The 12,639-nt window shown below is 38.3% G+C and overlaps 1 protein-coding gene across 3 annotated transcripts in view; it reads left to right on the top strand.

Annotated features, from left to right (window-relative positions):
* The window catches only part of LOC127448894 (vang-like protein 2), a 52,589-nt gene that overhangs the window by 24,590 nt on the left and 15,360 nt on the right, over positions 1 to 12,639 (top strand). The window contains exons 1-4 of one of the 3 annotated variants that reach the window (XM_051711845.1): positions 1,365 to 1,418; positions 2,150 to 2,255; positions 7,275 to 7,529; positions 11,690 to 11,813. In XM_051711845.1, the coding sequence (XP_051567805.1) occupies positions 7,459 to 7,529; positions 11,690 to 11,813 (195 nt within the window). In that variant the 5' untranslated portion in view covers positions 1,365 to 1,418; positions 2,150 to 2,255; positions 7,275 to 7,458. Of the gene's footprint in view, positions 1 to 1,364; positions 1,419 to 2,149; positions 2,256 to 7,274; positions 7,530 to 11,689; positions 11,814 to 12,639 lie in introns of those variants that run through there. The other 2 variants (XM_051711828.1, XM_051711836.1) reach the window with 2 other exon arrangements.

Raw genomic sequence — 12,639 nt, 5'->3', positions numbered from 1 at the left:
AAGTCTTTCTCAGATGCCATGTTTGTTTACAGAAGCGTCGCGGGTATTACGTTGCAACAGGGACGCTTCTTTCTGACGACTTGCACATATACGGGAGTAAAGAGAACACCGCTTATACAGTACATTTAAACAGGAACCCAGCTTTCTCACAGTAAGCCACATTCTCACAATAACCCGCTTTTTTTGGTGTCCATATAAACGCACTGACAGAATGGTTTGCTTATCAAATGTGATCAACTTGTGTCCACACTCAACAGCGCCACCCAGTGCATTCTGTTATAACTGTGAGTTTTAGTTTGTGTGTTCAGGATTTAACATGCATCTCACTGCATATATGGCCGGCAAAGCAAAACTTTGCGAAATTCGAATAGTATTTTTACTATTCAAATAATTATTGCAGAATGAATACTCGAGTATTCGACTACTCGTGCACATCCCTAGTCAAAACACAAAATCGACTAAAGAATACATTTGGCTCGACATTAAGCATTGTCATGTGCTTTTCCTCTGGACAAGTAAATTGGTCATTCACTTGTCCGAGTAAAAAAGTTACTTGTCCAGAGAGAAAAAAGTACATTTAAGTTACATGCTCAAGTAACATGTCAAAGTTTATGGAGTATATTTTTCTAAAATTGTTTAGTCATCAAATTTTGTAATTTATTTGTACATGAAGAAATAGTTAATATATTATGAAGAAGGAAATAGCAGTACACACAGAAGTCCAGCAACCATGGATGGCATGTCTACATTAGCAATCGCATTTACTACCAAAAATACCAAATCAAACCAATTGTACATGCAGTGCATAGTGAATAAGACATTTACTTATATCTCACGTGAAGCGCTTTTACCTTGAGCTGCATCTGAAAACGTAGATTTGCTACCTTGCTGCCTAATCAGTTAATGCCTTAACTAACAGCTGTTTTGAATGAATGGAACTCTTATGGAAACTGGTCTCTGATCAGTTTGAAAAGCACCTTATTTTCATCCTACTTCCGGAGGCAGCATTTTACAGTTTTCGGATGCAGCCTTGAAGTTGCACTCACGTTGCCGTGCAGATCCAGTGCAAGCCTCAATTTCCTGACAGTTTAAAAGGCCTGGATCGCCTGCTTGGATTGTCACAGGTCAGACCGTCATGATTTGTGAATGAAAGGAACTTTTGATCCTAATCCTGAAGTTTTGATTCTGGCTGATAGTATATCCGCTTCAGAGGAAGATATTAGATGAGTGCTCGATGGGAAGAAAACACTGGATTTTCGTGAGGTTCGTGAATTACATCTGTTTAAATGAGATATCTGCATATTTGCAGATGGTGTATAATAGAAGATTTATTGATATTTGCCTTTTTATCATTGGACAAGAGAAAACAGTTAAGACTTGAAGGGAACTGTTGAGGAGAGAGCGGGAGAATGAAACAGGTGAGCACTTTAACATAATGAGCTCAAACGCATCTGATATGTGGACCGTTAAAATGACACTCTGTTGTTCACCGTTCTGTTATTGTAGTAACACGATGGCACGTAACAAGAAAGCGAACCGTGACTGGTTGTTTACATGTCACAGTCACTTCTCATGCAAGTAGGTGATTTTAGTTGCCCTAAAGAAAAAATCAGCCAATGTTGTGCAGATGATGGGTTTTTCGGTCACTTGTTTAGTCATGCTGTCATTCAACTTTTGGCCAAGTGTAGTGTATTCACACACAGGATCAAAGATTTAATCACTGAGTTAAAGATGTGATTATTGGCTGAATGTAATAAACATATGAATCCCTGAGAAAAGACTTGCTACCAAATCGGTTGTGACGTGTAATATACATTAGGGAGATATTAGACCTAATCTGTTAATTAAGAATGTGTATATAACATGAAATCAGACAACCTAAAGACCAACACTGACTGATGCACAAAGCACAAAATACCTGTACGGTCCAGAAATTAGACATGTAACAGGTGTTTTATGAGGATGATATGAAACTAACCTAATTAAATCTATACTTACATTTTGGATATTGAGCAGCTCGTGATTTTCAGACACGTGTATAACTGGGGTTTAACAAAGTTTATTAAGTCTCATTCGGCGCTTCATCTCTAAAGGCAAATTAATGAGAAAATGTGTTTTTTGTTTTTTTTTTGTTTTTGTTTTTTTACAGTGGGAATAAAACTACCACTCAGTCCCTTTACGAGAGCACATGCACGTTAAACAGTCTACGCTGCACGGAGAGAGATGATGATGAGACATATGCACAGAGAGACATGGTATTTAATTCCTATAGAATGAAAGTTTTTTTTTTTTTTTTTTTTTTTTTTTTTTTTTTTTTTTGTGTTCCAATGTGTGGATTACTGCTTTTCACCAACATGTAAAAACGAAAAATGTGGGGATTTCATGCACTATGTAAACGGTATGTGCGGGGATACTTAAAATGTTGCACAAGACGTTAAATCCCACTACAAAATTCATTAAGTGGGTTTTTTACCTGTTATTTTCTACACATTGGTAATAGCTGCTGCTAAGACACTTGGAAAAGAGCGAGGACCGTGCTAGGAGAGTGTGCTCGGTGTCTGCACGATCTTGCATGTGCACAGGACTGTGCCTTGGCGCGTCCAGTATATTATGCACTTGCACATCTTTGCGAGAGAAATATACTCGTACTCGCTCCTCGGTTAGAAGACTTTGTTCGCTCTGTGTAATTTTTGTGCTCTCTCACTTGTTGTTTGCTTGCACTAATGTTATAAACGCAGCACTGGCCTGATCGGGCAAGTGACCGTTCTAGCAACTGGCCCGAATCTCTCTCACTGGCCACAGGCCATCGGGCAGTCCTTATTGTCGAGCCCTGTTTACACTTACAAGTCTGACATTTCAATACAAATACGCTTTTTTCTCCGCTGTTTACGTTCACTTTAGACCAGTGTTTCCCAACCACTGTGCCGTGAAAGATTGTCAGGTGTGCCGTGGAAAATTATAAAATTCTACAAAATAAATAAATGCATGAAAAAAAATTTCAGGGATCCAAACTCCTCACCTTTTCGGAGAAATTCGGCATTTTGAAACCATAATCGGTCACTTTTGTGTTTGTGAAGAGCAATGATTCATGTGCAAAAGTGACCGATATTTATATGCGGTAAGGGTCTTTCACATGACTCACGTCAGCGCTGCAGTATACTATGAAGTGACGGCACACCGTTTTTCACACACACGTTTTTGCTTCACCAATAATGTCTTTGAGAGTACTAAGCAATAAGAAATATTTAAAAACTGTCCAAATTTGTGGAGACATTGAATGTCTCATTTCTTTTAATTAAATATTACCTTATCGTTTACGAATATCAGAGACCCCAGTTACTGAACTAATTTAAATTCACCAAGAAAACGCTTAGACCTAAACATAAATGAGTCCTTTTATTACTTTCTGCTATCAAAGCAACTGCAAGCTTTTTTTCTCTTCCAAATACATGTTTTCAATGTTTATTGTGCACACCTCCTTTTTACATGGCAAACTCATAAAATTGCCCCTCTGTGGCGCTTTCTGCAACTCTTGTCATGTGGAGAGCAATGCGGCGCTTGACGCTGGCGTTGAACGGAGCATTGACGCCTCGACTCAACTCATGTGTAATGCGCTTTACAATGACGAAAGAACATTATTGAAACTCAAAATGTATTATTATTTGTCTATTATTGTGGTTTTTTTCTGATAAAAGCCATGCTCCGCAGTTTAAATATGCTACTGTAGGAAAATGATACCGTAGATCTGCTTTGTGTTTATAATTCTTATACTGAAGTTAGTAGATTTGTAGCCATGCAAGTTTTAATAAAGGAAAAGGTAAGGACGTTATTGAAACTCACTATTATTAGACTATTATTGTTGTCTTTTTGGATGAAAAATAATGCTCAGACTGAAGGAAGACTATAGATCTGCTTTGTTCTTCTAATGCTTAAACACTATAAAGTCTCTTGGTAGATTTCGGTCATGAACGACTCAAAATGATTCAATGACTCCAGAAGGGGTCACTGAACTAATCAGTTAATAAAATTGAACAAATTTGTGAAACAGAAGCAAGCCCCACCAATATACTCTTTATTTTGCAGCTAATTCTGCACAATTGTATAAGACGGACAGAAAACATGGACAAGTTCTTGAAAAGGAAAAATATTGACGATGGTTAGCCTATGTGGGATAGTGGTGTGCCATAGAATTGTTTAGTCGTAAAAAGTGTGCCGTGGCAGAAAAAAGGTTGGGAAACACTGCTTTAGACATCACTCTCTGTGTTTACATAAATACCTCACCAAGACGGGCATTTTGGCGGAATTTTGAAATGTATTTGAACAAACACATACGCCGCCTGACAGTCAAACAAGGCGCAGCTGTTACTAGATTGCTTGAGAATTATAAAATTACATGCTCTTGATTACTTTCAACAGCAGAATAAGAATATGAATTTTCTAATAAGTGACACTTATCTAGGCTATCACAAATATAGCCAGTTATTTTTTCGTTATTGCCGTGTTAATCAGTCTGCTTGTCCGGTCGGGCAAGTAAAATTCTCTTTCACTTGCCCCTTCAACAATCTGTTTGTCCCGTACAAGCGGACAAACATTAATGTCGAGCCTGTGAGCCATCAAAGAATTGAAGCAAAAATAGTTACGTTGTCAGAGCTGCTGGAAATAATGTTAACGTTAGAGAATTGGTTCCAGTGTGTGTGTGTGAGCATGCGCACGTACAGCGGGGGGGAAGGGGGGCTGACTGACTGGGAGTGAGAGATGCTTTGCCGAAGCAGTGGTGCAAAAAACAACGTTAGAGATTTTTATGTTATTATGAGAAGTGTAAAAATAGTTTCGGTACATCATGAAACTGGTGGGACAAATTAGACTGGCCGCCACAGTCTAGGTAATTAATGGTAAACACTGCACTACTATATGCATACTATACTTTATCTGTAATGTAGATGCTGAAGAGCAGTACTAAATAAAAAAATGTTTTATCTCTTATATTTGTATAAATTATGAAAAGGGTGTGAACATTTGAGACAAAAGGGAATGAAAACTTCTCAACTAAACTCAGCAAAAAAGAAATGTCCTCTCACTTTCAACTGCTTTTATTTTCAGCAAAATTAACATGTGTAAACATTTGTATGAACATAAGATTCAACAACTAAGACATAAACTGAACAAGTTTCACAGACATTTGACTAACAGAAATGGAATTAATGTGTCCCTGAACAAAAGTGGGGTCAAAATCAAAAGTAACGATCAGTATCTGGTGTGGCCACCAGTTGCATTAAGTACTGCGATGCATCTCTTCCTCATGGACTGCACCAGATTTGCCAGTTCTTGCAGTGAGATGTTACCCCACTCTTCCACCAAGGCACTTGCAAATTAGCTTCTGATAGGAGCTGTACTGAATTGGAGGTGTAACTGTGGATGTATTTTAAGGCCTTCCTTCAAACTCGGTGCCTCTTTGCTTGACATCATGGGAAAATCAAAAGAAATCAGTCAAGACCTCGGAAAAATAAATTGTGGACCTCCACAGGTCTGGTTCATCATTTGAAGCAATTTCCAAATGCCTAAAGGTACCATGTTCATCTGTACAAACAATAGTACTTAAGTATAAACATCATGGGACCACACAGCCATCATACCTCTCAGGAAGGAGAAGCATTCTGTCTCCTAGAGATGAACATAGTTTGGTGCAAATCATTCCCAGAACAACAGCAAAGGACCTTGTAAAGATGCTGGAGGAAACAGGTAGACAAGTATCTATATCCACAGTAAAACGAGTTCTATATCGCCATAACCTTAAAGGCTGCTCAGCAAGGAAGAAGCCAGTACTCCAAAACCACCATAAAAAGCCAGACTACAGTTTGCAACTGCACATGGGGACAAAGATCTTACTTTTTGGAGAAATCTCCTCTGGTCTAATGAAACATAAATTTAACTGTTTGGCCATAATGACCATAATTATATTTGGAGGAAAAAGGGTGAGGCTTGCAAGCCGAGGAACACCATCCCAACCGTGAAGCATGGGGGTGGCAGCATCATGTTGTGGGGGTGCTTTGCTGCCGGAGAGACTGGTGCACTTCACAAAATAGATGGAATCATAAGGAAGGAAAATGATGTGGATATATTGAAGCAACATCTCAAGACATCAGCAAGGATTTTAAAGCTTGGTCGCAAATGGGTCTTCAAATGGACAATGACCCCAAGCATACCTCCAAAGTTGTGGCAAAATGGCTTAAGGACAACAAAGTCAAGGTATTGGAGTGGCCATCACAAAGCCCTGACCTCAATCCGATAGAACATTTGTGGGCAGAACTGAAAAAACTTGTGCGAGCAAGGAGGCCTACAAACCTGACTCCGTTACACCAGTTCTGTCTGGAGGAATGGGACAAAATTCCAGCAAGTTATTGTGAGAAGCTTGTGGAAGGCTACCCAAAATGTTTGACCCAAGTTAAACAATTTAAAGGCAATGCTACCAAATACTAACAAAGTATATGTAAACTTCTGACCCACTGGGAATGTGATGAAAGAAATAAAAGCTGAAATAAATCATTCTCTTTACTATTATTCTGACATTTCACATTCTTAAAATAAAGTAGTGATCCCAACTGACCTAAAACAGGGAATGTTTTCTACGATTAATTGTCAGGGATTGTGAAAAACTGAGTTTAAATGTATTTGGCTAAGTTGTATGTAAACTTCTGACTTCAACTGTAGTCAATTAAATGTGAAACAATCTGTCTGTAAACAATCGTTGGAAACTCATGTCATGCACAAAGTAGATGTCCTAAACGACTTGCCAAAACTATAGTTTGCTAACATGAAATATGTAAACTTCCGACTTCAACTGTAGCTGTATTTGAGGGGTGCACCAGTTACCACAGGGCATAGATGATCATGGGCTATTCAGAGATGTAAGCCAATCACAACTGTGGGCTTTTACATTGAAGTTTTAAAGGACATGGTGAAAAATTATCATATACTAGTAAATTATGACTAATTTTAATAAAATGATACCTCTGGGGAAATAATAAAGTATGTCATGACTCCTTTAAATATTTTTTTAAGATTTAGGAATGCCATATGTTCCATGTGCTATATTCCTTCTAATTGGTCTGACTCAAGAATAATGTTTCTATGTAAAATATATGTGAGGAGTTTGAATATATGAACATTTCAAGCATCTTATATTGTGATGTGACCTTCAAGAAATTTGTAAAGAGCAAATCACTGATTCAGCCTACTCTTTTTCTCTCTTTCTCTGGCATTTTTTCCCCATACAGATAAGTCCTCTCCTCTCCTTCAGCCTCCAAGATAGATTCTCTCAGGAGTAAGGTTGAACGGCTGAAGTTGCCGTTGACTCTGTCATCCATATCCATCTCAGAGTGCAAGACTCAGCTGGGCGGAACCACAGAACGCTCCAGGGGTGGAGCTGGGGTTCACAAGCCCCGCCCATCGGCCCCAGACATGGACAACGAGTCGCAGTACTCGGGCTATTCATACAAGTCTTCCCATTCACGCAGTTCTCGAAAGCACAGGTACGTGCAAACATGTTTTCTCTTTTATTGTATGACTGGAATACTTAATGAAATACAATGGCATTCTGGCAGATTTTTGTATAATGTCCAATAAACTATTTGTATGACATTAGGCCATCTGATTATTTGATCTAAGAACAGTTTAATGAGAGATCTGCCATTATTGTCAAATTTCAGTCACATTTTACTGTCTAAATAAGGGAATTTTAAGCTAATATATGCATGCCATGAATGTTGTGTTTGTATGTCTCATTCAACTGGACTGCGAGCGTCTCATTGACCACTGCGGACCACACCCAGAGCAACTCCTGAAGATTAAAGCGTGTTATGATATAGTGTTGATGAAATATGACAATGTTTACTTTTAATTGTTTATATTGTAATATGTTGTAGATTATTGTACGAGCGCACATTTTATTTCCCTTATCTGTTTGAATGAGCAGCTTGAAGCAGTGAAGTGCATACATTTTAAAATAAGAGTCCCTGGTGTATTTCAGCCTTTAAAGTTCCTCACTATGAATCAAATCTTTTTTCCTTTTTTTTTTTTTTTTTCCCCCTGTTTATTGGTATTTTGGTTGCACCATAAACTGCATCTGGAATTTAATGCAATTTGGACTCTTTTAGCCTCTGTCTGGCTCTCCCCATCACAGGAAGGAAAGACTAAGAATATTTAATATAGGCTACCAATTTTAAAAACTATTCGCAGATGAATTGCCTTTCAACACATTATCGCATTAGCAAAATCCAATATCGGTCGACCTCTAATTTGAAATTATTTATATAAGGGTACATAAACCAATTTTAATGTGATATAAATGTGGAAAGCATATCTTGAGTATTTATAACTTGCATATTGAATACCCTGTTTTACTGATAAGCATTGTTAAGGCCATGTTGATAGTGTGCCCATGCCTGTTTAAGTAAGAGTTTGTGATACATGATTTAGGGTGCTTTCACACTGGCAGTTTAGTTCGAAACCGAGCACTGTTCGCATGAAAAATTGGTAATGTGAAAGCTGTCATGCGGACCGGGGAGCGCACTGCTGTACCGAACCCGAGACTACCTGTAGGAGTTGGTCTGAGTTCGGTTGCAATGGAACTGTAGCGCGATTCGCGTGAATGTGAAAGCGACTCGGGTGCGCACTCGTTCAGGAAGTAAAGTAACCTGCGCATGCATTTTAGCCGATGATGACATCATTTCTACAACACACGAGGATCCACACATTCCTGAAAGTCCCAAAAAAGTAATGACACCACAATGACATACAAGTACAATCAACACTATAAATACTGTCTGTCTATCTATCTATACACCTTATAAATACTATTATAGGTTATAAATATAGTGTATAATAGGAGATGACAGTGGCGATAATTTCACCTTGGACACGAGCGTAAGCATGCAGTGTAAACAAAGATGCAAATTAATTCCTTGCAATCAGCTGTCTCCTCAAAAAAATGCCGTTTGCGAGCAGCAGCAAGCCCCTGGACATCTGATGAGTTACGCCATGAAGCGCACATATACGCAGTTGTCGTTCACTCTGCTGTGCAAAATGTCACCAAATTAACAAAAAAACAAAGTATGATGAGTCGCGTTGTGTTCTCCATGCGTGTTTGTGATGACATAAGATGAATGCAAATGGATCGGGGTTCGATAGAATCGAGTGAGTGTGAAACCAGACCAACGCTGCGGGGGGCACAGGGAACAATCACACTCGGACCGCAGCAAACTTGCCCAGTGTGAAAGCCCCCTTATTTTGAGATTGTGTGGGTTTGTTTTGGTATGGGGATGTGGTATTAATTTTATTTGTTCAGCTCTCGAAAAAGGTCTTAAAAAGTCTTAAATTTGATTTTAAAAACAACAACCAACAATGAGTAGCAACCCTGTTTTGTGTTGGGCTGGGCTCCAAAAACAAATGTGTTAATAAAAATGGACCACGATTAAATTTGACCAAAAAGAGAGACATATTTTAAGTATTTGGAAATTTTTTGATATTTAAAATATTATTTTCATGTCATTCATATGTTTTTAAAGCCTTAAATGAAATTGTATATTCTTATTTTATATGATATGATTCCAAGTAAAAAAAACAAATGAATAAATTACTTTTTTTTTCCATAATCATGAAAGTCCTAAAACAGACAATTAATCGTCATAATCGCATTTATTTTTTGACAGTTAAAGGAACAGTTCACCCAAATAGTGCTTTGAAAAAGTATTTGCCCCCTTCCTGATTTCTTCTATTTTTGTTTATTTTTCATACTAAATTGTTTTGGATCTTCAGGCTAGATATAATATAAAACAAAGGCAACCTGAGTAAACACAAAATACAGTTTTCAAATATATATATATTTTTAGTAAACCAACACCTATATCACCCATGTGAAAAACTAACAGCCCCCTTAAACTTAATAGCTGGTTGTGCCATCTTTAGCAGCAACAACTGCTAGGATTTTCTGGTAGAGAGCAGAATTAATGTTTCCCTCAATTATTGCAAGTCGCCCTGGTCCTGAAGCAGCAAAGCACCATCATACTACCACCACCATGCTTGACCGTATGTTTGATGTTCTTTTTGTGGAATTCTGTGTTTGATTTACGCCAGATGTAACGGGACCCCTGTCTTCTAGACAGTTCCACTTTTTGACTCATCAGTCCACAGAACATTCTCCCAAAAGGTTTGAGGATCATCGGTGTGTTTTGGCAAAATTTAGATGAGCCTTAATGTTCTTCTGGGTTAGCAGTGGTTTTGGCCTCCCCACTCTTCCATGGATGGCATTTTTGGCCAGTGTCTTTCTGATAATGGAGTCATGAACATTGACCTTTATTGATGTGAGAGAGACCTGGAGTTCCTTGAATGTTGTCATTACTTTTTTTTTTTATTGACTTCCTGGATGAGTCATCACTTTGCTCTTGGAGGAATTTTGGAAGGTTGGCCACTTCAGGGAAGGTTCACTACTGTGCCAAGTTTGGAGATAATGGCTCTCACTGTGGTTCTTTGGATTCCTGGAACCTTTTAAATAACTTTGTAACCCTTCCCAGACTGATGAATTTCAGTCACCTTTTTCCTCATCATTTCTGGAATTCTTTCCACCTTGGCATAGTGTGCCACTGGGTGAGAACTTTTAGCCAACTTCATGCTGCTGAAAAAGTTCTATTTAGGTGTTGATTTGATTGAACAGGGCTGGCAGTAATCAGGCCTGGGTGTATCTAGTCCAGCTGAACCCCATTATGAATGCAGTTTCATAGATTTGGGGATTTAGTTAAGGGGCAAATACTTTTTCATGCAGGTTGTATAACATTTTTGCTTCGATAAATAACAACATTTAAAAACTGTATTTTGTGTTTACTCGGATTGACATTGTTTTATGTTTTTACTCATCCTTATGCCATCCCAGATGTGTATGACTTTCTTTCATCTGCTGAACTCAAATGAAGGTTTTTAGAAAAATATTGCTGTAGCTCCATGCAATGCAAGTGAATGGGTACCAAAATTTTGAAGCTCCAAAAATCACAGAACTATCATAAAAGTAATACATACAACAACAGTATTTTAATCCATATCTTCAGAAGTGTAATGATAGGTGTGGGTGAGGAACAGATCAATTTTAAGTCCGTTTTTGTTAGAAACTCTCCTCTCTACTCAGTCAATCTCCACTAACTTTCACTTTCACATTCTTCTTGTGTTTTTGGTGATTCACCCTACCCCTACTGTGCAGGGAGGAGAGTTTCTAGCAAAAACGGACTTAAAATGTATCTGTTTCTCATGCACATTCTGAAGATATGGATTAAAACACATGTGGATTACTTTTATGATGCCTTTATGTGATTTTTGGAGCGTCAAATTTTAGCACACATTCACTTGCATTGTGTGGACCTACAGAGCTGAAATATTCTTCTAAAAATCTTCATTTGTGTTCTGCAGAAGAAAGAATGTCAAACACATCTGGGATGGCATGAGGGTGACTAAATGATGAGAGAATTTTAATTTTTGGGTGAACTATCCCTTTAATCATCTGCCAAATTCCATAATCATGACAGCCCTAATGAACGAGATAAAAGTTGGTGTGTAAACACCTTTCATTGTATGTGTTGCTTGTGAGACAATTTTTAAGATCAGTGTCATGTATATGACCTAACTCCTCATTTGTCTTGTTGTTTAGGGACAGGAGAGACAGACATCGCTCTAAAAGCAGAGACAGCAATAGCAGAGGAGACAAGTCCGTGACCATCCAGGCACCTGGAGAACCCCTGCTAGATGCGGAGTCCACTCGCGGAGATGACAGGGTTGGTACAAACTGTGTAGAATTATTAGAGAGACCATTCAGATGTTGCTGAACATTTGTTCTGTCATGTAAATGATATTGCTGCATCATTGCCTTGTATACCCATTTCAAACTCTCTGATCTTATATGGATTGTCTTCATAATGTATTCCATATGGCTGCATTTTATTTATTTAATATTACGCAAATTCTCTTATATCTCTAACATGATATATATTACGGCATCTTTGTGGAAGACAGTACACAAGGTTTTTCCTTCTTCAAGAATGAACAACGGTGTAAATAATTTATGTCCTTTGATAATGATTTAGGTTGAATATAATGGAAAATATGCAAGTTGTGCCCAGTGGCGTGGCAGAAATTTGAGCAGCCTCCTGAGTCATTTACATTTATTCATTTAGCAGATGCTTTTATCCAAAGCGACTTACAAATGAGACACATATCAAGCAATTTGTCATACAAAGTTTAACAACATCTGCAGTATAGGACTGCCAAGTTCTCACAGTGGCGGGAGTAGTAAAGATGCTAGCACAGAAGACCAAAAAGTGGATTTTAGCAGGATTAGTGGCAGTAATGGCATGATATTCAAAAGTTGTGTTATTGCAGAGAGAAGAGAGCGGAGTGAATTTCCATGAGTTTGAAATGAGCAAACCGGTTCCCCCACTCCGCCCAGTCAGATGAGGGATGTGGGTGAAAGTGAAGTTAGTCGAGAGAGCTGAGGGAGTTGCAGTGTTGTCTCTGCTGATCCATGTCTCAGTCAAAGCCAAAACATTGAGTTTTGACTGACTGGCAAAGGCCAGAATGAAGTCAGCTTTGTTGACAGCTTAC

This window comes from Myxocyprinus asiaticus, chromosome 1 (assembly GCF_019703515.2).
Source record: "Myxocyprinus asiaticus isolate MX2 ecotype Aquarium Trade chromosome 1, UBuf_Myxa_2, whole genome shotgun sequence".
NCBI lineage: Eukaryota > Metazoa > Chordata > Actinopteri > Cypriniformes > Catostomidae > Myxocyprinus > Myxocyprinus asiaticus.
Note: the sequence above shows the minus strand (reverse complement) of the source record. Positions and strands in the feature narration are given on the sequence as shown.